The following is a 21,910-nucleotide window of genomic DNA, read 5'->3' on the forward strand; positions in this document are numbered from 1 at the left end:
ATTTGCCAGTTAGTTCAGAAGCCAACATTTTTAATGTGGAGGATGACGTCATCAATTGGCAATGCGCTGTGGTCGTTAAAATATTTTATTTCTCTTCAATGGAAGCAAAAATTAGTTTTTATGATTGTTTTGTATTCCATAGACGATAAAGTATTATGCTCGGTAATAGATGCACGAGATCATAGGACAAACACACACGTGAATAAAAAAAACCGCTTAGAACTGGTGACGTCACAAAGATCTCTGCATCCCTCGATGCGTACTGGAAGATGTAAGAAATCGCTCACGGCGAAGGAAATTTTCATCCGCAAACTTCGGTAATAAACATACATGACTAGGCTTCTTTTATTCATCGTTTGTTATAAAATATCAGTCAATCATAGACAATTAGGCCTAGACATAGTCGTCAACCTTATCCATGCATAATGCATGACAGGCCCCCAATTTTCTCTGTATCACCCTGTATGAACAGACCGATCCGTAGTTCAAATAGGCCCCGCGTGGTGGTGGCGTATTTATAAGAGGAGCGCTATTGGTCCATATTATGGGTGTGTGGTGGGCGTGTCTTCCCATATTTGGGAGATCAGTACTGTACACTGGAGGCGAGGTACAACTGGGTTGTTCTAAAATATAGACTATTGAATCGGATATGCGACAGATTTCTAAATTACCATAAAATTCCGATCTGATCATGTAAGAATAAGCTCCAAATGTTGATTCGTAACCACGTTAGGTTCGAATGGCATTATTTCATGTTTTTATGCATTTTTAGGACTGATTCCAAGGTTTATCACTGGTTCCAAGGTTTCACTGATTCCAAGCTTTATCAACTACCCTGAGTTGTGATCTGACGCCTCGTATGTCGTCGAGTAGTCATGCATCCTGATTCAGGTTTTTGATGTTCTACGTCATATACATGTACACAATTTTGACCTGCAAAGTATATTGAAATGCGCTGGTGCCAGGGAGTATCACGGTGAATCCCTATATACAGTGATACAGTGACCTTCTCTGAGCTTGATTCCGGAATAGGAATTAGGGTTTTCGCTTTGATTGGGTTATCAAGGAACTTGAAGTGAACATTGTCAGATTCTGACAAAGTCAATATTTTTAGATGAGCTGAACTTTGAAGTTTCAGATAAAGCATGATATTTTGGTCTACTGCAGCATTTCTGTACGAAATCCCTCATATATTTTTCTAGTGAAATGGACTGTAAAGTATATGAATGCATGAACAGCTGACTGCACAGTAATGTTTAATGTATATGTACTTTATTTATCTATCGTATATACACACTCACATGTAATTTTCATATAGCACCTTCCTGAATAAATAGATATAATGTAGGCCTAAAGGAAATACATTGTAAGAAAATCGAAAAATAAAATCCTGTAAATTCATTAATATCCGACAGGAAACTTTGTAACTGAAATGGTGTTTACAAAACATAGCAGTTGGGAAGTTTTCGCATCATTTAAGACCGTTCGATCACTCACAAAAGCCCTGCTGAATGTCGCCCGAATTGCCGGGATATCTTGGCCATGACATCAAAATGTTCATTGTCTCATTTTGTGTCATCTAATATCATGCAGCTTGCCCTCCAGAAAAGCTGGCCATGCAACTTACCCAGTAACTTGAAAAACTCCTACATTGTAATTTCGTGTAAGAGTGGCCCGAAAATGACATTCATTTTACACGTTACAAGTAGACAAATATGAACTCAACATAAGATGGAATGATCCGTGTCAGCAGATTGGCCGCAAAAAAGTATTTTTTGAAAAATACAAATAGGGCTGAGTGCCCGCCCATCTACGTGATCAATTAAAAAAATGGAGAATAAATAAATTTGCATAGTTTTGCCCTTTCACTAAAATCGAAGCAGCTCTGTTATCATAGCAAGTATATCGATGAGAGAGGTATCATCTTGTTTGTATTGGTGTTGCATAGCAAATGGCTAAGGGGTCAATTGCAACTGAGCACCATGCGATTTAAAAAATCGCATATCAGTGGGGTTATTTAAAGTTGTTCATTCTTCTCTTATCTATACTTGGTGGTATGAATGCTTTCTGACCGCCACATGCATGTGTGGGAGGACCAATTTCAGCAAGGCTCTCTGTGAGTGTGTTTCGGAGCGATCCAAAAGCCGGCTCTAAGAGGATAGGTTGGCTAATAGTTTCTTTGAACAAGTAAAACATAGTTCATGTCATGATTGAACTGTTATCTTGAGTAACATTGAATAATACAAATCCAGCATACTAGTGTCTATAAGATCAATATGCTCAGCTGATGGTTCACACATCATTCACAAGATTCTGAGATCATTCTGAGATTCAAGTGCCTCCTTGTAAGTCTTGGACTTGGTTACTTGTAGTAAATGACTCGAGGCATCACGCCTGGTTGGGTTGGTTCGACTAACGCAGATGTGGTGTGACAAACAATTTCCAGCAACATTTCAAGTGGAAACAACATTCCTTTTAAATGATCGAATCCACTCTTGCCGATATCCGTATCAATGTAACGAATATGCATTGTAAGAAATTGCCCGAAATTAGATTGAACTGTTACTGGAAGTTATCGTAGGTATCGAATCCCTGTAGATACTTCAGAACAACTTCGTGGATGAACTTGTATTGCTCCTGAAAAGTGAGATTTGAGTATTTTAATTGGCAAAAATGCGAAGGCAGGCGGGTTCGCCTACGCTCTTCTTAAGCATTTATTTGTTATATCTCACGATCTTCGAGGTGCGATAAAAATCGACGGAGTTTCGAGCACGATTCACATCGTTAGCCTTTGCCTCGTCGTCAAGCCGGTAAACTGTCAGGGTCATTCCTACATCGACATGTTCATGTACCTTTACAAGTTTTTGTATTTGTTTCTTTTGTATCTTTCCCAGGACGGTTGAAAACCATCTCCGAGGTGAAGGATCAAAGGTATAGATCGAGGGTAGGATCCCTTTGTTGACTGGACAGCTTACTCCCATAATACACGATATCCGAAGACCATAAGTTGTCTGCGTGACATTTATTTCGGCAAAGGTGCAAAACTAGTACTTACGTAAGTGTTGACAAGTTGTGGTCTGTTTGACCTGAGCAGACGGAGATACTGGAAAACATCCACCTCATGGTCTACCTTGACCTTCTCAATGACGGAATGCGCCGCGCAGAAGACACCACTCTGGGAAGCACCGTCCCTGGAAAAGGTATTGGGCTGTTTGTTGATGAGCTGTGTGGGGACCTTTTGAGAAGTAAACTTTGTAGAAAAGAGATTTACGACCTGTTGAACATACGACCTGTTGAACACTCTTTTGTGTACGAAGTAGGAGTATCAAACATCTGTATCTCAGGATGCCTGTTGAATGGCATCTGTCTTTCGAATGGTTTTAAGGCCATGTCTTATTCAAAATACGTATGGTATTTATCAATCACTTTGTTCCTTGAACACTGATTCCAAACTGAAGGCACTTACAAGCACTGCACAAGTATCGTCTTGTTCTCGACCTTTTGTTGCCACTTTTCCACCATTTCTAACAGCTCCACGATCGACTCCGGTGAGGATGGCGTCGCCTGACTATCGGGCCAGTTTTGTAACTGAAAATGGCGGACCATTCGGCCCGACATACCGTCTTTACCCTATAAACGAGACGATATATGCTAATAGCCTTATAAATGTACGTCTGATATGTGCAGTGTTTTCATTCGATTAAGTTTTTTCTCCGGCTGTAATCCGTTTGCTAGCTTATTTGTGTATTCTATTGCATTCGTACTGAAAGTGAAACAATTCGTTAATTTGATTTATTTGAAAAAACCTATCCATATACTTGGTATCATGATAAGCCCTTGCGAACACCAATACAATATCGGCATTATCACTGCCTGCTATCATTTACCCATGGTAGGGGCGGATCGGGAGGGGGGATGCAGGGGGTGCGCAAAGTGCCCTTTTTGCAAAAGTTACCTTAACTTAAAACGGTAAACAACTCGAATATCTAGTTCCAGCCTCACCAAAATCCACCCCATTTTCCATCTTTGTTCGTTTTAAAATGACAATGGCGGGAAAAGGTTGCACCCCCTCCTTCCCATGGCATACAGCAAGTCTGTCCGTACTTACGCCTTTGTCCGCCATCTTGGAAAGCCTCAAGTCCCTGGCAGTGATATCACTGTTGGAGGTGTCCTCGTCCAGGCCCTCTACCACCAGTGGGCCATACTCTACCCGCTCGCCCTCTTGTGGCCAATAAACTGTGGAAAACTGATTTAAAAGGAGGTCCATGAAATTTGATCTGTCTAGAACATGGCGTGGCTATATATATTAAGGAGCCAGGTTCCTTTTATGTACATGTATGATCAGTCCGTTCTTCAAAGATCCATGTCCCATCAAAGTGTCGTGCATGAAAATATTTTGTGAATGTCGAGAACCTAATTACGTGATTTTGAATCTCCTCCATCGCTCTTGCCATTGAAGGTCATGTGATGTGCTGTGCTGTAGCTGTTTCTTAGCAATGCGACGAGACTCTAGGATGCGGAACTGCCTCGAGCAAGGACCTATCTATCGATTCTCTAGTATAAGATACCTAAGTTTAACTTGACCTTTCTGACATGTAGGTATGGTTTACAGTGAATAGTGACAGCGTTAACCCTCTACTGTCAGTAAATCTTACCTCATAGGTATCATCGACCACGTTCATCATGACAATAGTGGAGATTCCCGTATCATGCACGATCCGCCAGATGTCCTTCATTGTCTCCGGCAGGGGCATCTGTGTGATGATGTAGATGTCCCGCTCACCGTAACCCTAAACGTCGATTGTGGAATTAGAATTAAATTAGACTATGATAGCATACAATTGGTTTTTGTTAACAGTAGAACGGTCACCAAAAAGATAACTCCAAAAAATACCTGCACGATATTGTAGCCGGTGTAACATCTGTGGTTGTTTCCCATGTGTCAGTGTTTCCAAACAATAGGCAGCTAGAGAGACCATGACTTTTCAATAGGGGGGATACACAGAAAAACTCGTCAATCTATTTTTGAGCGTTCCCAAACAATGAGGGGAAACACTCAAAAACAGAAACACTCAAAAACATTACACCGGTACTAAAGAACAAGTTTATGAAAAATGTAAACAATCTCTTGGAATTTGTCTTGATTAATACGGAGCTTCTGTCTGTCTTTCAATCGCTGTTTTTGGCAATACGACGAGATTGACTTGAACACCTGGATTAACCAGTGTGACAACGTGCTATGTATATTTCAACAACACCGTTGGGTAGAATGATATAAAAATGCTATAGATACACAGTTTGAGCGAATTTGCGTGCATGATAACTGCTTTACGGCAATGCTTCTTCTACTGTACATGAGCCACAAAACAGATAATGCACACTAACGGCGTTGTCACACTAGCTTCAAAGTTGTCCACTTAATCCCTTTCATTGATGCTAACGTTTGTGGTCTTACCGTGGCATAAACTGCATTGACATAATCATCCCATCCATCTATTAGTGAAGTCAACACAACACGAGATTGGTCATCTGTGAAATAGAGGAATGTGTAAGTTATAGTAGGCGTACACGGATCCAACCTATGTCATGTTGTTGGCGTCTACTTGCCGAGACAAGAAGCGGCACACTCCTGGCATTTGTCAAGTTGCGAATAATTTTGCAGTTGCTGCAATCCAGTTTTTCTTTTGGTTCAGCTCCCCGTCCCGACCATGCTTCCCAATTTTGGGCTTTGGAGTAAAAACTACTGAACCCAATCAGTATAACTTGGTTTCATTTATCTCAGAGAAAGATGCTCCTTTCACTGGTATACTGGTACGTTGAGTCACTGGGTGGTGGAAGTCGTCGGATTTTCTCCGGCCAGACCCTGCAGTGTGTTTTTCTGATGGCCGACCACCTACCTGGAACAATGCCCTGCTTTCTGTTCCTGCTCATGTTTGCTAAGGCCGGTTCTGAAGGGCTGATGGCATCAGTGAATGCATCCAGAATCTGTAATCGATGAGATACCGAAAAATGCATCTGAAACAAATTGCTGCGGTATGTTTTTCATGGGCCTCGTTGTTCAAAAATTCAGTTATTCCAACTTGACTGCAACTGCTGTTTAGGACTCACAGCCTTGCTGTGAAATGACAGTGCTGGAGTATCATGAATATCTATGGGTAAAGGTAGCCAAGGAGGACACTATATCCATCACTTCCAAGAGTCTGAATCATTCTTATACAGTGGAACGCCGGTCGGCGAACACCCCGGTAACGCGACCACCCCGCTATGACGACCAAGAATCGCCGGTCCCGAATGGTTTCCTCTCTAATTACCATTGTAAGGCCCCCGGTAACACGACCACCCCGGTACCCAGACTACGACCACTGGATGGGGCGGTCCAAATGACCAGATTCACCCCTTTAACCCGACCAAAGGGCCAAATTGCCGTAATCGGTCGCGACCGCGTCTCCAATTAACACCTCGGCGCAAAGCTCTCGCTCTTGATTATTATAACACCACGGCCATCAGGCCGAAAAAAATTACCACCCCAGTAACGCGACCATTCAAAGTCGGTCCCATGAGTGGTCGTGTTACCGGGGTTCCACTGTACATGTTATGAGCGTGTTATGGACTTGTTTCTTGTTCGCCCTATGTGCTCCTATCTGTGAGATGATCAGATACTATAATCACAGTGTAAATACACAAGAGAAAGAAAATATACATACGGAATATTGGTTCTGTAATTGACAGGTCTGCCTCCCCGGTATCATTTTGATCATGTCACTGTACTTCTTAGGGAAGTTGGCACTTTGGATGTTCGTTATCCCTATCTTGAAAAACTCCAAAATGGCGTCGTGTATATGTGTGTACTGCCCCTGTGAAACGAAACCATTATGATATCTAAGACATGGTTCCAGTAGCAGCTGACTGAAGACAACGGTGACATCAGAAATGCCTCTGCCTCATTTTGAGGACACAGTCGTAGATATTGACTCACCAAGTTCTGTACCATGTTCGGTCTCTATTCCCATATCTTGAGGGCACACTCTTGTCGATGTTGTCTTTCCACGTTCTGTATCATATTCGGTCTGTGTTCCCTCATTTTGTGGACACAATCAGAGATGTTGACTTATGTAACATGTTCGGTCTCTGCTCCCTCATTCTTAGGACTCACTCGTAGAAATTAACTTACCAGGTTCTGTACCATGTTCGGTCTCTGTTCTCTCATTTTGCGGACACACTCGTAGAAGTTGACCTTCTTCTCAGCCTTTCCTTGGCGAATGAGATAGTCGATAGCGATGAAGGTCCCCGTCCTGCCCACTCCAGCACTGCAACAAGCAGAACAATAAGTCAAATGCCTAGTTCTTCCGATAGGCCTATGGCAGGTAGCAGCAAATTGTTGAAGTTTAATATATTGTATACCTTAACAGGATTTATCATTTGCTGTCGTGAGAAACACTTGGCAGTTTTTAGATCCATTAGTTATGTAATATCATGACAATAATCTTGGAATGATATGGGAAAAATACGATGCAAATTGAAATGTCAATCTCCCGAGCACATTTGTTCAACACGAGAAGCCAAATGACACAGGTTGAAATGCTGTAAAGTTCTGCTTTGGACACATTAACATAACTATATTGTCCCCTTTACTTACCTGCAGTGTACCAATATGGGCGCCTTCCCATACTCAGTCTCCTTCAGAACGTTCGCCCTGAAGTTTAGCAAGGAGCAAGCGAATTTGGGGACGCCATGATCAGGCCAGGCAGTGAAGTGGAAGAACTTAACAGTGTGCACCTCACCTTTCTGAAAACACGTAATTGTACAATTAAAAAACCCACTTCATAACATCATATCATAACTTGATATTACTAATCTGAACTTGATACCCCTAATCAGAATCTGGAGTATATGACATATTCTTCCATGCAAACCCCCTACTTTATCCTTCTTCAATCCGAAAACCGTCCAGTATCTGCATGAAAACATACGTTTTGGTGACCCTTTGGACGCATTTGCTCCCCTGGCCATCCTCTCTAGCAACGGTCCCGCATTCAAAAAAGTCAAACCAAATCGAATTGACAATGAAAAGCGTACCAAGGTGACCTTCAGGATCAGCTTCACGTAGTCGGTAAACTTGTATTCTTCCGCCAGCTGTACGGTAAATGGTCCATAGGTCTTTCTTCCCTGGCTCGGCCAGTATTGCTCGCACTTTTTCTGAAATTTAACGAAAATTGAAGATGATCTTCACAAAAAAAACATTGTAGCGGATAGAGCGCCTGTCATGACGTCTGTTTTTGTACTATTTCTTATTAGAAACTGGTCTATTCGATTACAAATTCGTATGAAACAGTTCTTGTTGAGGGTGCGTTATTCGGAAATATTCGGACAGATTGATTTATACATACCTTTCCCATTTCTTCCAACTTGGTGAGCATGATGATGGTGTCACAGCGTTCCTGCCATATCATTCTCCATGTAGCCGTAACGGAATCGGGAAGCGGACCTGGATGTGTGCAATATTTTAAAGACAAAGTACTAGAGGTTAGAGGGTTTTGTAATGAGGTGATTATGAGCTGCCAAGTTGATGCTACCATGTTACATTCTCCCATAGTTATGATAGTGCTGGTGTAGAACCTTCACCAAAACACCATTGCTAGCACCTTTGATTAATTCATATTACGGGTGGGGTCGAACCCTATGGTTGTTCGTCAGAAGACAGGTGTGTTTAAACAATATTCAAATACGATATTTTCCTGTTAATTCGAAAATACTCATCTCACCCTGAGAGGCAATGTAAGCTTTCTCCTTATCATAGCCCTGCAAATAGGAAATAATAGCATCATGTAGGAGTCATTCCGAATCAGATCATAGTCCCTCTCTAGTGCATTAATCATATTTTTTTAAATTTGATATTTAGTGCATGACGTACATGTAGATGTGCTGTCACTGTAGTAACAGTGACGAATGGACACACTTGTGATAATAGACATCTCGGTTAAGCATATCGCATGTCGTGAAAGCTAGTTTCGTCTAAAGGCATATGCCTTCTAGATGCAAACTATCGTTACACTAATACTCACATGGATGTAACTTGCATTTATGTAGTCTGATATCTCCTCGCCGACGGGTTGAAGGACAACTCGACTGTGATCATCTGAATGAGAATAATGATTAGGCCACCTACATGTATGATTAAAGTAGCTAGGGAGTAGATCTTCCGAGTTATTTCTGATAATTTAAAGCATTAAATGGTAAATAGGTAGTAAGTTTATGTTAAAATTCTCCCTGATGACGTTTGTGATATTGATCATGATCATGATGACTGAGTAGATATCAATTAAACATCCACATGAATCAAAGGGAAAGTGGCATGTCGACCACTCTAGTCAATATAATACTAGTATGTAAATACTTCAACGGCCAATATGTTCATAAAAGTTACCAGTCGTCTGATTAATGGATGATTGCACATTGATCTCTTGATCGACTTTTCCGACTTATTACCAGTTTCTCTAACATTTTCCTGATTTATCCGACATAAGTCCGACCTTGTCCGACTTTTCCCTGACAGGTCGGATTTTTAGAAAACCTGTGAAAAAATACTAGGGCTTCCCAAAATAGGGCATTGAAGATTAAAGGCGTATGTTGAATGGGGATAATGAGGTGACCTCACTGAGTTAGCTAATAAGTATTAACCCTTTGGGTCACTCTGAGTTTTTGGCTCACACTTCATTAACCCCATTCAATATAGGCATGTACACATGAGACAAAAAGCACCTTTATCAGCAACACATCCTGTTCCGGATATCAAGCTGAAAAATTGGGCATATTTGGTCTTATAATAACTTTCATACTTACAGGTTGCTATGTTCTTGTAGCGGTTAAGCGCCGAGTTTTCCAGTTTCTCTGCATCTTTGATGGACTTGACGGCATTCACTGGCAACTCCTGAGGCAAGGAAGGACATTTGTTAGTTCGTTCAGACAAATGGCATCTAATTCTTTTCATATCATACGTTCATATTTGTTTTTGCACCAAATGTGTTACTCGATCGATATGCATCATATGTATTTTCTTGTATTAAGATACCGGATAATGTATTAAGCCCCTTAAGGTATTGAATAATGTGAATAATGTACAGTCTATCTTGACAATTCTCCCAAATCAGAGAAGACTACAGCTCCTCCATACACGTGCTATTCAAAGTTGGGGACGGGTATCAATGCAAATAAGGAGACCAGAAGCTGAACGATGATCATAAAATGCATTAACAACAAGATTTATGTCACTTACATCAAACTCATTCTTAAATTCCTTTGCCCTCTCCCCTCTGATACTCTTGACATAGGGAGTAAGGTCAGGAAGCTTTATGGTTCGACCTTGGAGATTTGAACACCCCTTGCCAGCACCGGGTGGGACGATTGGCACAGTTGATTCTGAAGAAGAACAACCATCAAGCTAATACCGAAAGTATTTAGTCCATTGGAAATATTGTAGCTGGAAATGTCTGCTACCCTGAACCAACAGAGGCCATTCTCTTTACCAGTTGATAAACATCTTGTTTGTGTATAATAATTGATAACTCGCGGAGAAACATTGCACACAAACATGTAAAGAAAACCCACTAAGACTTTTGGTTTATCGCAAAAAGCTGTATAGAATCCAAGTGAAGTAACACAGCTTCGAAAAAATCCTTCGCTATCCTTACTTCGTAGAATGTTTTTAAAATTGCATCTCGGGGCTTCTTCTTTGTCCTCACTCACCTGAGACCCTATATTTTGTTGCAGGCACTTCATATTGTTCGAATTCTGGCATAATGATTGGACTTGTTATGTCATGAAGCTGGGTGGGGAGGGATTCGGTTGCTTCTTCTTTTTCGCCACGCTTCTTTCTGTAAATGAATGAATAGAATTAAAGTGGACGCCTGGTTTCCTCTTTTGTCCACAAGAATAAAAAGTGCCTAAAAGGAATAGAAATGAAACGTACACCTTTTATATCCCCAACATAAATGACACAGACAATAAGGTACTTATTATCATTGTATACTTGCCTCATAATGATAACCACAGGAATTATGATAACTGCCAGAACTACTAGAACTCCAACAGTCACTCCTGCTGCCAGGCCTACGACATTAACTGAGGACTCAACACTTCCTACTGTGTAAAAAATATAGAAATAGATGTTACCGGTGTGACAGCGGATATAGTCCCCCTGGAGTCATAGTCCGGTAGCATTGTATTTGACCAATTAAGCAGCATGATCTATTGTACCGCTAACCCTAACCAAAACATTTAGCAATGCGGGCTATTGTTACACGGACTATCAGCACTAGGACTACTATCCCTTGCACACCGGTAATAGTGTATGATGATGGTGCTTGACAAGTAATTCAACAAAGAACTGAAACATGGCTACGGCTCGGGGTTTTGACTACATGAGTAAATAGATTCTGTCTGTTAATTATTTTAAAAATTATGATACAATTCTCAGTTTTCTTTAATAAGACTGACCGCTGTGGCGTTAAAGAAACTTTGAGGCATAAAATCCATACCCGTGATAGGGTTTCCATATCTTCTGTAGGCGATGGTTGTTTGCTGAAAATGAAGACAGGATTATATACCAGTATAGTACATTAGCCTCAATGAATTTTGAGTGCCTCGGTCAGTCAGTTTGTTTCAAAGCTATCATATTGATGATGTCGATCACACTATGGCCTAGGCAATCAGTTCGTCCTGAATTTGGTTGTTTTTGTATATGTCATTTCTTGTATAAGTTTGATGTTAGGCGGACACCTTTGAATCCCTAATTCTTTGCTTATCGTGGCAAGTTATTGTCATCATCAGCCCCACATATAAACATCGAAAATCTAGCTGTGAATTACAGAATGTACGAGTTTAAAAAACGATTTCAACTCAAATACCATACCTACCCCGCCAACTGTGAATACCATACCGAAGATGACATCATACTTCTGCCCCTTCGTCAGAGGAGGGTTCTTATAACCGCCATACGTCTTGCCATCTCCGATAACAAATGGACCACTGAAGTTGGCGGCAAGTTCAGCTGCTATGTAACCAGGGTAGCCTTTCTTCTTGGCTGCTTCATAATCAGTAAGTTGGTCATGCTCTTCTTTTCGCAATGATGTCGACCTTCTGCGACGTTTTTGTTGCTTCTCAACAGCAATGCGTATGTTACTGAAAGATCAATTCAGTAGAGGATATTCACATTGCCTAAAGGTACTATCACACATCACATTTCAGTCAGCACCAGCCGTTACGTGCTCTGTTCAGAAACGATCATAAATGATTTGTATGAAGGTCCTTGGTTAAGATGAGCTTTAGAGCTTTGGTCACGAACATTTACTTTATAGAACCAGTTTTCAACGACTTGGGCATCTTCGATACTTCAACAGTGATGGTGCTATCCGTTGTCTTGCTTGAAGAGACACTCGGAAATAGATTCTCTGGTACCACGGCTTCTGAAATGGTCAATTGTTGTCTTTGTGTCATAATATGTAGAAGCAAGGGTACAACTGGTGGACAACTTGAATTGTTGGAACACGCGCCGGTTAATCGGATATGATAGAGGAAAAAAGACTCGTTGAATCTTTTTCTCTTAATCATTCTATGCCATTAAATCTTGCTGTTGGCCGTAACGAATTGCAGACAGTTGGATATCTAATTCCGGCATTCTCGAAATATGGTAGGAGTAGACCGAACCAATCATGCCAAAATCTTACGCTGTTTAAAGAAATGGCCTGGTGACAGACGGTAAATTTGTCATTCAGTCATTGGAATTCTAACGCTCTGGCTTGGTCTAATTCCTCAGCCAAACACCCGGTCCATATCCCTTGGAGGTCAGTGCAGCCACACTACAGTAATTGTACTCAGTTGCTGGTGTGAGGCCAGAAACCCGCGTACCACACCTTATTCTCAAACTAAGGCCTACCTTCTGGCTTAGTCCAGTTCCTCAGCCAAACACTTGGTCCATATCCCTTGGATGTCTGTGCAGCAACACTACAGTTGTACTCGGTGGCTGGTGTGAGGCCAGTTACCTTCAGCCTCTTCGTATCTGGGTCAGAGTTTGACACCTTCGCGTAAGACGTCCTGTTTCTGTTGACATCTTCATTGTAAGAAAACAAGGGAGTACAAATCACCTGAAAAGGTTTTGAACGTGATGGTTGAAATTGTCTGACAGGTTTGTTTGAACGAACTATAGGCTGAGCTTCCTCCACGACAATCGGCATGCATTTAGATGAGGCATACCGATTGAAATCTAAGATTCTTAGCTTTGCTCTAATAAAACAGACTCTCTTTGGCGTTAACGATCGCCGTGAGATCTCAGTGACCAGTCCCCATACCTTGTAGTTAGTCAAATTCCCGTTGGGATTCTTTGGTTTGGTCCACTCGAGGTCTAAGCTGTTGGTCGTATGTTCTTCCGCGAGAAGCGTGTTTGGTGGCCCAGGGACTGTTGGGATAAAAGATACACATAGAAAGTTAAGTGATAGCTTCGTTATCAATCCACCGTAAACGTTCATTGGTTACACCATACATGTATATCAAGAGTTGTATTACGCCGGAAAGTTGGGTCCAAAGTGCCGAATGACAATGTGACACATGACACACTCTTAATAACAAACCTTTAAAGGTCTTTCAGCCAACACCAAATATGCACCTTGTAGATTTTTCTATATAATTAGAAAAGCCGAGTAGCACATCGTATTCTCGAACAAGGCCTACCTCCTTGCTCGGTCCAGCTCCTCCGGCAAACGCTTGGTCCATATCCCTCGGATGTCTGTGCAGCAACACTACAGTTGTATACTCAGTTGCTGGTGTGAGGCCAGAAACCCGCGTACCACACCTTATTCTCAAACAAAGGCCTACCTTCTGGCTTGGTCCAGTTCGTAAGCCAAACACTTGGTCCATATCCCATGGATGTCTGTGCAGCAACACTACAGTTGTATTCAGTGGCTGGTGTGAGGTCAGTAACCTGGAGCTGCGTTACATTAGGACCCGGGCTGGATTCTTTAACGTAATTTGTCCTCTTCGCGTTGACGTCATCATCATAGGAAAACAACGGAGTACAAATCATCTGGAAAGGTTGATGTTCTATGAAACAATCTGTCAGGTTTGTTGAAAACAAATTGTGGAGCTATAACGGCATGATGCAGGTACATGTATATTCCGATCAAGTTCTGGATGGTTTTAAAGTTTAGAATACTATGCTATACTAAAAGAAAACAATTGGTGATGAAGATCTCTGTGAGATACAAAATAATAAACCAAACGTTCAGTACCAGTCCGCATACCTTGTAGTTTTTCAAGATCCCGTTGGGATATTTCGGTTTGGTCCACACGAGGACTAAGCTGTTGGTCGTATGTTCTTTCGCGAGAAGCGAGTTTGGTGGCCCAGGAACTAGCAGGAGGAAAGAAAGATGATATGAACGTTTGAGCTGACAGTAGTGAGATGGCCGGTCAGTTTGAGCTTAAAAGCTGCTCGAATCTTGCTACAATTACATTTTGAAAAGAAATTGTAAAATGTTCATGAATATCTAAACTGGCCTCATGCCCACAAGTGCTTACCGTCTACAGTTAGTATTAAAGATGATTCAAAACTACCAATTATTTATCATTGACCCAAGGTCACTTACTTCTCTCGACAGTAGTAATATTGATCTCATTGGACCAGGCCCCAAAACCGACAGATGTGGATGCTTGGGCCTGAAAAACAGTTATCATTGAAGCTATGTTGAATCTGGGTTGATGACGTGACCAGATTGAGTGAGATAATTAGTATTATCATTTAGGGTCACTCTGAGTGTTTGGTTCACACCTCATTAACCCCATTCAATATAGGCCTATGATCTTTATAGCCCTATTTTGGGAAGCCCTGGTATTTTCACAGGTTTTCTAGAAATCCGACCATTCAGGGAAAAGTTGGACAAGGTCGGACTTTGTCGGAAAAATCAGGAAAAAGTAAGAGAAACCGTTAAGAAGTCGGAAAAAGCCTCCTACTTCTAAAATGCACTTTAGGAACGATACAAAAGCCTGCTGTAGACTAGAAGGTTGCGCTGAAATCACTATTATATTAAATATTCTATCAAGTAAAATGTTGGATTCATACGGACATAGTTTGGGTTGAAGCAAACTTGTAGGTTTACCGCATTAAAGGCCGCAGGAAAACCGACCTTTGGGCTAAGTCATGTACAATGGGAAGCTGCTATCGAAGCCATTTGTCGAGAGACACTCGAAAAACGCAATCATTATTTACCTGGAAATGGTACGTTGTGTAGTAGTCTAACTCACTAAAAGTGTGAGTAAGATTGGTTGGTCCAAAACTATACGTCTTTCCACTGCTGCCTGCTTCCCACATTGTAAGAGAGTATTTCGTGATTACTCCATATGGTGGATCTGGTGGGGTTATTTTGATGGACACGGAATTGGGGCTTGCTCCAGCTTCAGCAATGGTCGGCTCTGACGGAACTGAAACATGGCATATGATAGAATATTGTATATAAATTTAGCAAGTAAATTGTACTTTAAGTATTTAGTAGCTGACAGTACATAGAATTAAAAGCATGGGATCCATCATCATTGCGACTTTCTTACGGTGACGTTGCGATATATAGCGGTTGGGGGTCACTTCTATTTCTGGTAGCGATTTGGTTTGAATAGCCGATTAATTATATACAGGGCTGTTACTAACGAATATCCACTTACGATGTAGACTAGCAGCTGAACAGAAGATAACGATTGCAATTTCCTTTCATTCATATCATGACAACGATTTAATGCATCTTGAATAATAATTCTAAACAGTTACCATCTTCTGCAGTTTGAATCGTCTGAATGTTGTCTTTCTGTTTCCCATCGGGGCTGCTTACGGTTGCCTTGATGTCATAGTCGGTGAATGCTGTAAGTCCGTCCATCGTGTAAGTCTGGCCTGTCTTTGTTAATTCGACGTAGCTTGATTCAGTGGTTTTCTTGATGTACACATTCAACTGTTTATTGCATGCAGCTATCATGTTTGGTACCTGAAACACCATTGGTGGAGCCCCAAGTTAAATCAGTGACTGTCGGACAACATCAAATGAAGCACATGAACATTTTGTATAACTTATATTATTTGCTCTTTGGCTCTGTCCCTTTTTGAGTTAATTGACGGATAAAGAAAATCCGTTGCTGAGACGCGGCTTTAGAAAAAAGACATCTTGAATTTCCTCTATCAATGGACTTTCGGTTACACTTATTACGTGGGCTGATCGAAAATTCGGACACCTTTTTGCTGCCTGGACAAAAGCGAAGTTGCATCATGCTGAAACCTCTAAAACATTGTGGATATAACTCATTGGAAGCTTTCTTTAGAACCAATCACATGAAACCTTCCTCTTCTGCCCTGAAAGGACACTGATCCGGAGAAAGCCTTGTGAACATTTATTTCCTATCACTTTCGGGAATTGACAACAAGATATGTACCTCTGCAGTTATTACAAGTGACACTCTGTTCGGCCAGGCTGATCCTGTGACAGTCCTATTCGATATCACTGTTATCACCGGCATCACCATGTAGGCTAAAAAATGTTTGAAAACAAAATAACAGATAGGAATGGACGAAATAAACATTTGGGCACTTTCAGTACCTCTGCTGTACGGCATTAAGTGTGATGGTTTTGGACTAACCTACAAAATCTTCGATCCTTTCTTAAACCAAATAGTAAAATGTAGCTGCTCGTACTCAGCACTCTTAGAAATAAAGGTTTTTGACCTGTCGGACACATTTTTTCCCCGGCCAACACGGATATGCATTCCGTAGAGGTTTTTTCGGCAAAATGAATAACCCAAAACGTTATTTGAGATTCTGGAAAAACTTCAACGGAAGGGTCTTTCGTTCCGCTGAAAACCTCTTCGTGGTGCTTATTTTGTTTGGCTGGAAACCATTGACAGTTTTTCTAAAGCTCAGGAACCTCTGCTGCCGATATTATTCAAGCAATGTAATTCTTTAGATCACAAAACATTTTCCCAAAGAAGACCAATTGATCACTCAATTTTGATCTCAAATGCTTGATTAATGTTATTGCTCTGATCTAGTAATCGTTGCCGTCATCAGTCGATGCTTGTCAGGATGTTATGTATACATCTCAGTATTTCAACAGCTCCTCATGTAGACAAACAACACCATTTGAGAGATTGCAGTGATAATGGGAATCACCTAGATGCACACATTTTGTTAAGAGAAGAAGGTTATTGTAATAAAATAGAACATCGCTGAATATGAAATCTTCATATCAACGGTATTTGTTCAACTTACCTGCGCATGACTCTGTTTGAAAGTTTGCCATCGGTCCAAAAGGTGAATTTATAGATCCAGTCTTGGATGTGCTGTATATAAGCCGAATACTGACACTGTATTGTGTGGATGGCTTAAGGGCAGTCAAGTCAGCCGTGAGCAATCCAGGATTCGGAGATGTCACAAGGTACCCAGATGACGAATCTGGTGTGCTATTGTATACAAGTTCAAACGTCTCAACCTTCCCAGCATCATAGGTACTGTCGTGAGGTCTGTTGTACACCCACTTGATGCGGATAGAAGTCGGGGTGGAAGGAGCATTCATTGAAATTGTTGGTATTTCTTGAGACAATAGAAGCAAGTATTAGTTATACATTATGTAATATGTGATCGTGCTTTAATTTAGTATTGAAATCGGCATTCACGCGACTGTGAAGGATTTTTCTTTTATACTCATCATAAAAAAAAATAAAATTTCTGAAACAATTCTCAGAAAAGAGCAAATCGAAGGCATATGACAGGAATAAGACACATCTCAAGTAATGGGAAGCAGTCTTTGATAGGCCTTGCGTTTTCAAAGCAATGAAAGTAATAAGGGAATTAGTACTTTCTCGTTAGGCCGACATCAAGGACGTTTCCTTTCTAATTGAAACATTCACCTATTTGTAGATAACGATGGTATTTTCAATTGAGACGAGAGTCATATGGGCTCTCTTACTCACCGATATTGTAGAATGGTCCATGAAGCGATTGTACACAACCTTTAAATGATAGATTCTTATGATTCTTTCATTTCCTACCTATATTGCAGTAAGGTCCCGTGAAGCTATCATTACATTTTCCGTTAGGACATCCTCCTGTTTTGTCGTCGCACTTGTCATCATTGGCACACTGGCATCTGTTGTTGCAGTTAGGGCCATAATGCTTGGTTTGGCATGCTGAAAATAAATGAAAACAAATCAATCGAAAGACACCTATATAGAGTATGACGAAAGGTAACTTGGCAGTTGGTGATAAAGTGTGCTGTGCAGCATGTCAGTAGATATCTTAAGATGCCATCAATGGACCAGCTGTGGCCGTCTGCCAATTTTGTCGCATTTAGGAATTGGTAGAATATTTGAGGTGAACATTTCCTTGCCTCCTCTCCTCTTCCGGCGCTCGGAACTGTCCGTTATAGTGAACGCAGTATATGCCGCCCATGGTTATGTTAGTCCTGGCCAGAGTTCCTGCAACTCGTCCAATAATACTTTCTTTTAGCCAAATATATATTACAAAAATATATCGATCTTACCCACCTCTGTACTGAAATGCTTGTACAGTAACTTCACATAAAGTCAGGACTGTTGATGAATCCAGGAGTTGGATTGTTAAGTTCCTGCCGACGACAGGCGTGTCGCATCGATGATATTCCGGTGTCGCAACAAAATTAACTGACCCATTATATTTATAACAGTGATTGTCATCCATTCGTATTTCAAAATTCTTCAGTTTTGCTGGAACAACAATAAATCATCCATGAATTCATAAATTATGAACTTGGCATGGTCCAGTCGTTATAATCCGAACTTCTTGAATCGGGGACCGGACTTGACTGGGTGATTTATGACCGTGAGCAAAAAACTATTTCGGTTGCAGCTCACTGTCATCTCCTCCTCCCTCACTGAATACCGAATCGTGAGGGTAAAATAGCCCATGCCGAATTCCCGGGGCTGGTGATCGCTCACCATCCCCATGATTCCCATTTCTAGGCGAGACGCTACCACTTTGAGCATTCAATCAGAAGTGTCGGGTGGTTCAGTTGGTCAATTTCGTGTGTAGGTGTGCGTGCGTGTGTGCGCGTGTTTGTGGGGGGGGGGGGGGGGGGGTTCTGACAAGTGCGACTGGAAGAAATTGGCACCGAACGGTATTGGAACGCGAAATCCGCTTGCAGTGAGCGAATTGTATGTAATAAGAAAATTTGTGAAAAGGAAATGCCAGTGATAAGCGTAATAATCTCTGTTGCGATGGTTTGATCAATCATCCCTCGCCCATTCTCTACATTTAATTAGCACTTTTCACCATAAATATCAACGAGATATTGTCATTAGAAGAATGAACCCTTATGAGTGAAAATGACCTAAATCTTAGAATGCCCTCTTACCCAACGTGTTGCTCATGCTGAACGTATATCCATAAACGTAACTTACATTGACACCATGGAACATTACAGTGATCGAAGCGCGTTTCCTTATTTGTAGTATAACACCAAGGCTCGTCGTCGTCATCTGGGGACGGGTTCCGGCAATAATTGATGGAGTTTGTAGGTTTATAATTGTGGCTGTGTACTGTCTCATCAAGCCAGTCAGCGCAAGTGAAACCCTTCCTCGTTGTGTTCATTGTTCCCTTGTAGTCTGTGCCTTTCTCGGTTGTCTTACACTCCCTTACATCTCCTGAAACATTAATTACACATTTTATCAATAACGGATAAATCGGTTAGATTATTCCGTTACTGGAACTTTTCTTCGTTATGGAGCATATTTCGACCTAAACGTGCGGGGGGGGGAGATATTCGTGATTCTGTTGGCCCTGACCTGGTCAATCCCTGGTTTAGAGGTCACCAAGGTATCGCCCTGCGCCTGTATTTTGTTCGGTTTATAAATCGTTCATAAAAGATCACGTTAGAATGACCTTGTCCCTTGGGATGGATGTACTTGATACCCTGAACCCGAAAAAGAAAAACACCGCGAAGTACACACTTATTCCAGGCGTTCGTGGCGGGTCACTCCGCATGATGGTTTGAATGGCCATGTATGATTCGGGCAAAGTAGTCGAAAATACCCCCCCCCCCCCCGAGATTGAGAAAAGGTATCCAGCCCTGTTGTATTCTGACGGATGGTGCTGTATGGTTCTAAAGAAACAATGACGGTCAATACTGCAATTAAAATAGCGTGAAAGAATCCTTGGTTCCCTGGACATCCTATGCAAGGTCCTTTCAAACTCCTTACAATCAATCAGAAGGAATCGAATGTGGCCTTCGCTGAGTTGTGTTGTTTAATTGATATACATGTACGTTGTACTATTTATTACATTCACATTTAATTGTCGCCTTCATTTCCGCCCAACTATGAAAATACGTTGTACAATATCTTTACCAAAGGTAGAACTCTTCCTGACTGTCCAATGTTTTTTTTCTAGAGTTTCCACTTCTGATCGTTTGACTTACCATCACTTTTCGATATCTTAGTGTTCCAAATCTTCACAGTAAAGAGAACGTACACCTTCCCCAGATCCACCTTCCACCATGGTTGGTTTTGATTGGTCGTATGACTGCAGCTAGAAAAGGCTTGGTTCGTGTTACCATTAAGGGCCAATGCGGCGGAATAGGAACCATTCGTTGCGCTCTGCGATGTACTTGAAGACCTTCCTGCAGCTACATTACCTGAAAAAAACGAGAGTTGGGAATTTACATATGGTTTATTCAGGGAGCAGAGCTACAACAGAACTTGCCCATTGGCCTGGACTGGTGTCAGTGTATGATGTATAGCCGGGCTGTTGACTTATAGTTCATACGATTTGGGGGTTTAATTTACCTCGCTGACAGTACTCTCCTTCCCAGCCATTGGCACACCCGTTAGAACAGGATCCGTCAGTACCACAAGTTACAACACTGGCACAGTGACACTGGTACTCGCAATTATCACCAAAGGTTTGGTCGCAAGCTGGAATGTGAGGGTCAGAAGTCATAAAGACAAAGCTTACATAACTGTTAAACACCTTTATTCGCCAGTGGAGTGGAGAGCGTTGGGCAAATTCCCCCTTTCTAAGAGAGTCCAAAATATGTTACATGCAAATTTTGGTTGATTTTCTTGCTGAGTTGTTCCTTCATGACCACAAAGCTAGCTATTGATCTGCTATCATTTTATTTATTTAATGCAGTTGCTTGATACTCAAAACTATTTTGAGATTCAGCCATATATTTTAAGAAACCAAGGACATGATAGTTTGATGTGTGTTTTTGTCTCAGTTCAGGATGTCTTCTCTACATCAGTAGAAAGGGATTTTGTAAGGAACGTAAACGATATGCCCGTTACTGCAAATAGGCGGTTCTACACGAGTCCGATCTAAGCTAACGTTTAAAGGCCAACGTGATCTCATGCGACTGCTGAAGAAAATATTGGTGCACGCGAAATAGTGTTAATGATTGCACGTCCTTGTCAGTGATTTGAATCTGTGGTAGAAATGAATTAATGGCTAGCAGCCCTTTGAGGCAAAAGCTGAAAAGAGAAAGCCCTACCAGTTGCTGTGCTTGCTGTAGTCACAACCAAGAACATGATTGCCTGGTATACGATTACTGGCCCCATGGTGAAAACGGAGCGAACTCTCAAAATAACTGAGTGGTAGACGGCCTTCCTATCCTCCCGCAATGATCATACTCTCAACTAAAGGCACTTCCTCGATGTTCTTGACAAGTACTGTAAGTCGTAGAAAAATCTAGTTGGATTGGTCATGGCGTTTGATACGTTCACAAATTTCCAGTTCTCTATTGAGTTCATTCCTGTCTATCAAAATACCTCATCGGTTAGAAAAACCTTTAGAAAACTCTTCAATCGACGACTATAAATATCACGGGGTATTGAGCGGACTGTTTGAGTGCTAAAAAAG

General features: G+C 41.4%; 1 protein-coding gene across 1 annotated transcript; it reads right to left on the reverse strand.

Annotated features, from left to right (window-relative positions):
* Positions 1 to 1,250: 1,250 nt before the first annotated feature.
* LOC135487051 (receptor-type tyrosine-protein phosphatase T-like) lies at positions 1,251 to 21,772 on the reverse strand. Its single transcript, XM_064770370.1, has 36 exons — positions 21,543 to 21,772; positions 20,839 to 20,967; positions 20,472 to 20,687; positions 19,456 to 19,698; positions 18,565 to 18,762; positions 18,070 to 18,207; positions 17,291 to 17,611; positions 16,459 to 16,553; positions 15,806 to 16,016; positions 15,254 to 15,465; positions 14,634 to 14,703; positions 14,292 to 14,398; positions 13,867 to 14,074; positions 13,344 to 13,450; positions 12,932 to 13,139; positions 12,347 to 12,461; positions 11,913 to 12,177; positions 11,535 to 11,577; positions 11,031 to 11,139; positions 10,744 to 10,871; positions 10,274 to 10,416; positions 9,841 to 9,928; positions 9,063 to 9,136; positions 8,763 to 8,799; positions 8,388 to 8,485; positions 8,077 to 8,196; positions 7,637 to 7,785; positions 7,172 to 7,307; positions 6,705 to 6,854; positions 5,898 to 5,985; positions 5,456 to 5,529; positions 4,656 to 4,790; positions 4,109 to 4,246; positions 3,467 to 3,630; positions 3,056 to 3,191; positions 1,251 to 2,637 (listed from the first exon to the last, which is right to left on the reverse strand). The coding sequence occupies exons 1-36, from the start codon at positions 21,607 to 21,609 to the stop codon at positions 2,563 to 2,565; spliced, it is 4,995 nt and encodes a 1,664-aa protein (XP_064626440.1). The 5' UTR covers positions 21,610 to 21,772; the 3' UTR covers positions 1,251 to 2,562.
* Positions 21,773 to 21,910: the final 138 nt, after the last annotated feature.

Source organism: Lineus longissimus, chromosome 4, assembly GCF_910592395.1.
Source record: "Lineus longissimus chromosome 4, tnLinLong1.2, whole genome shotgun sequence".
NCBI classification, from domain to species: domain Eukaryota; kingdom Metazoa; phylum Nemertea; class Pilidiophora; order Heteronemertea; family Lineidae; genus Lineus; species Lineus longissimus.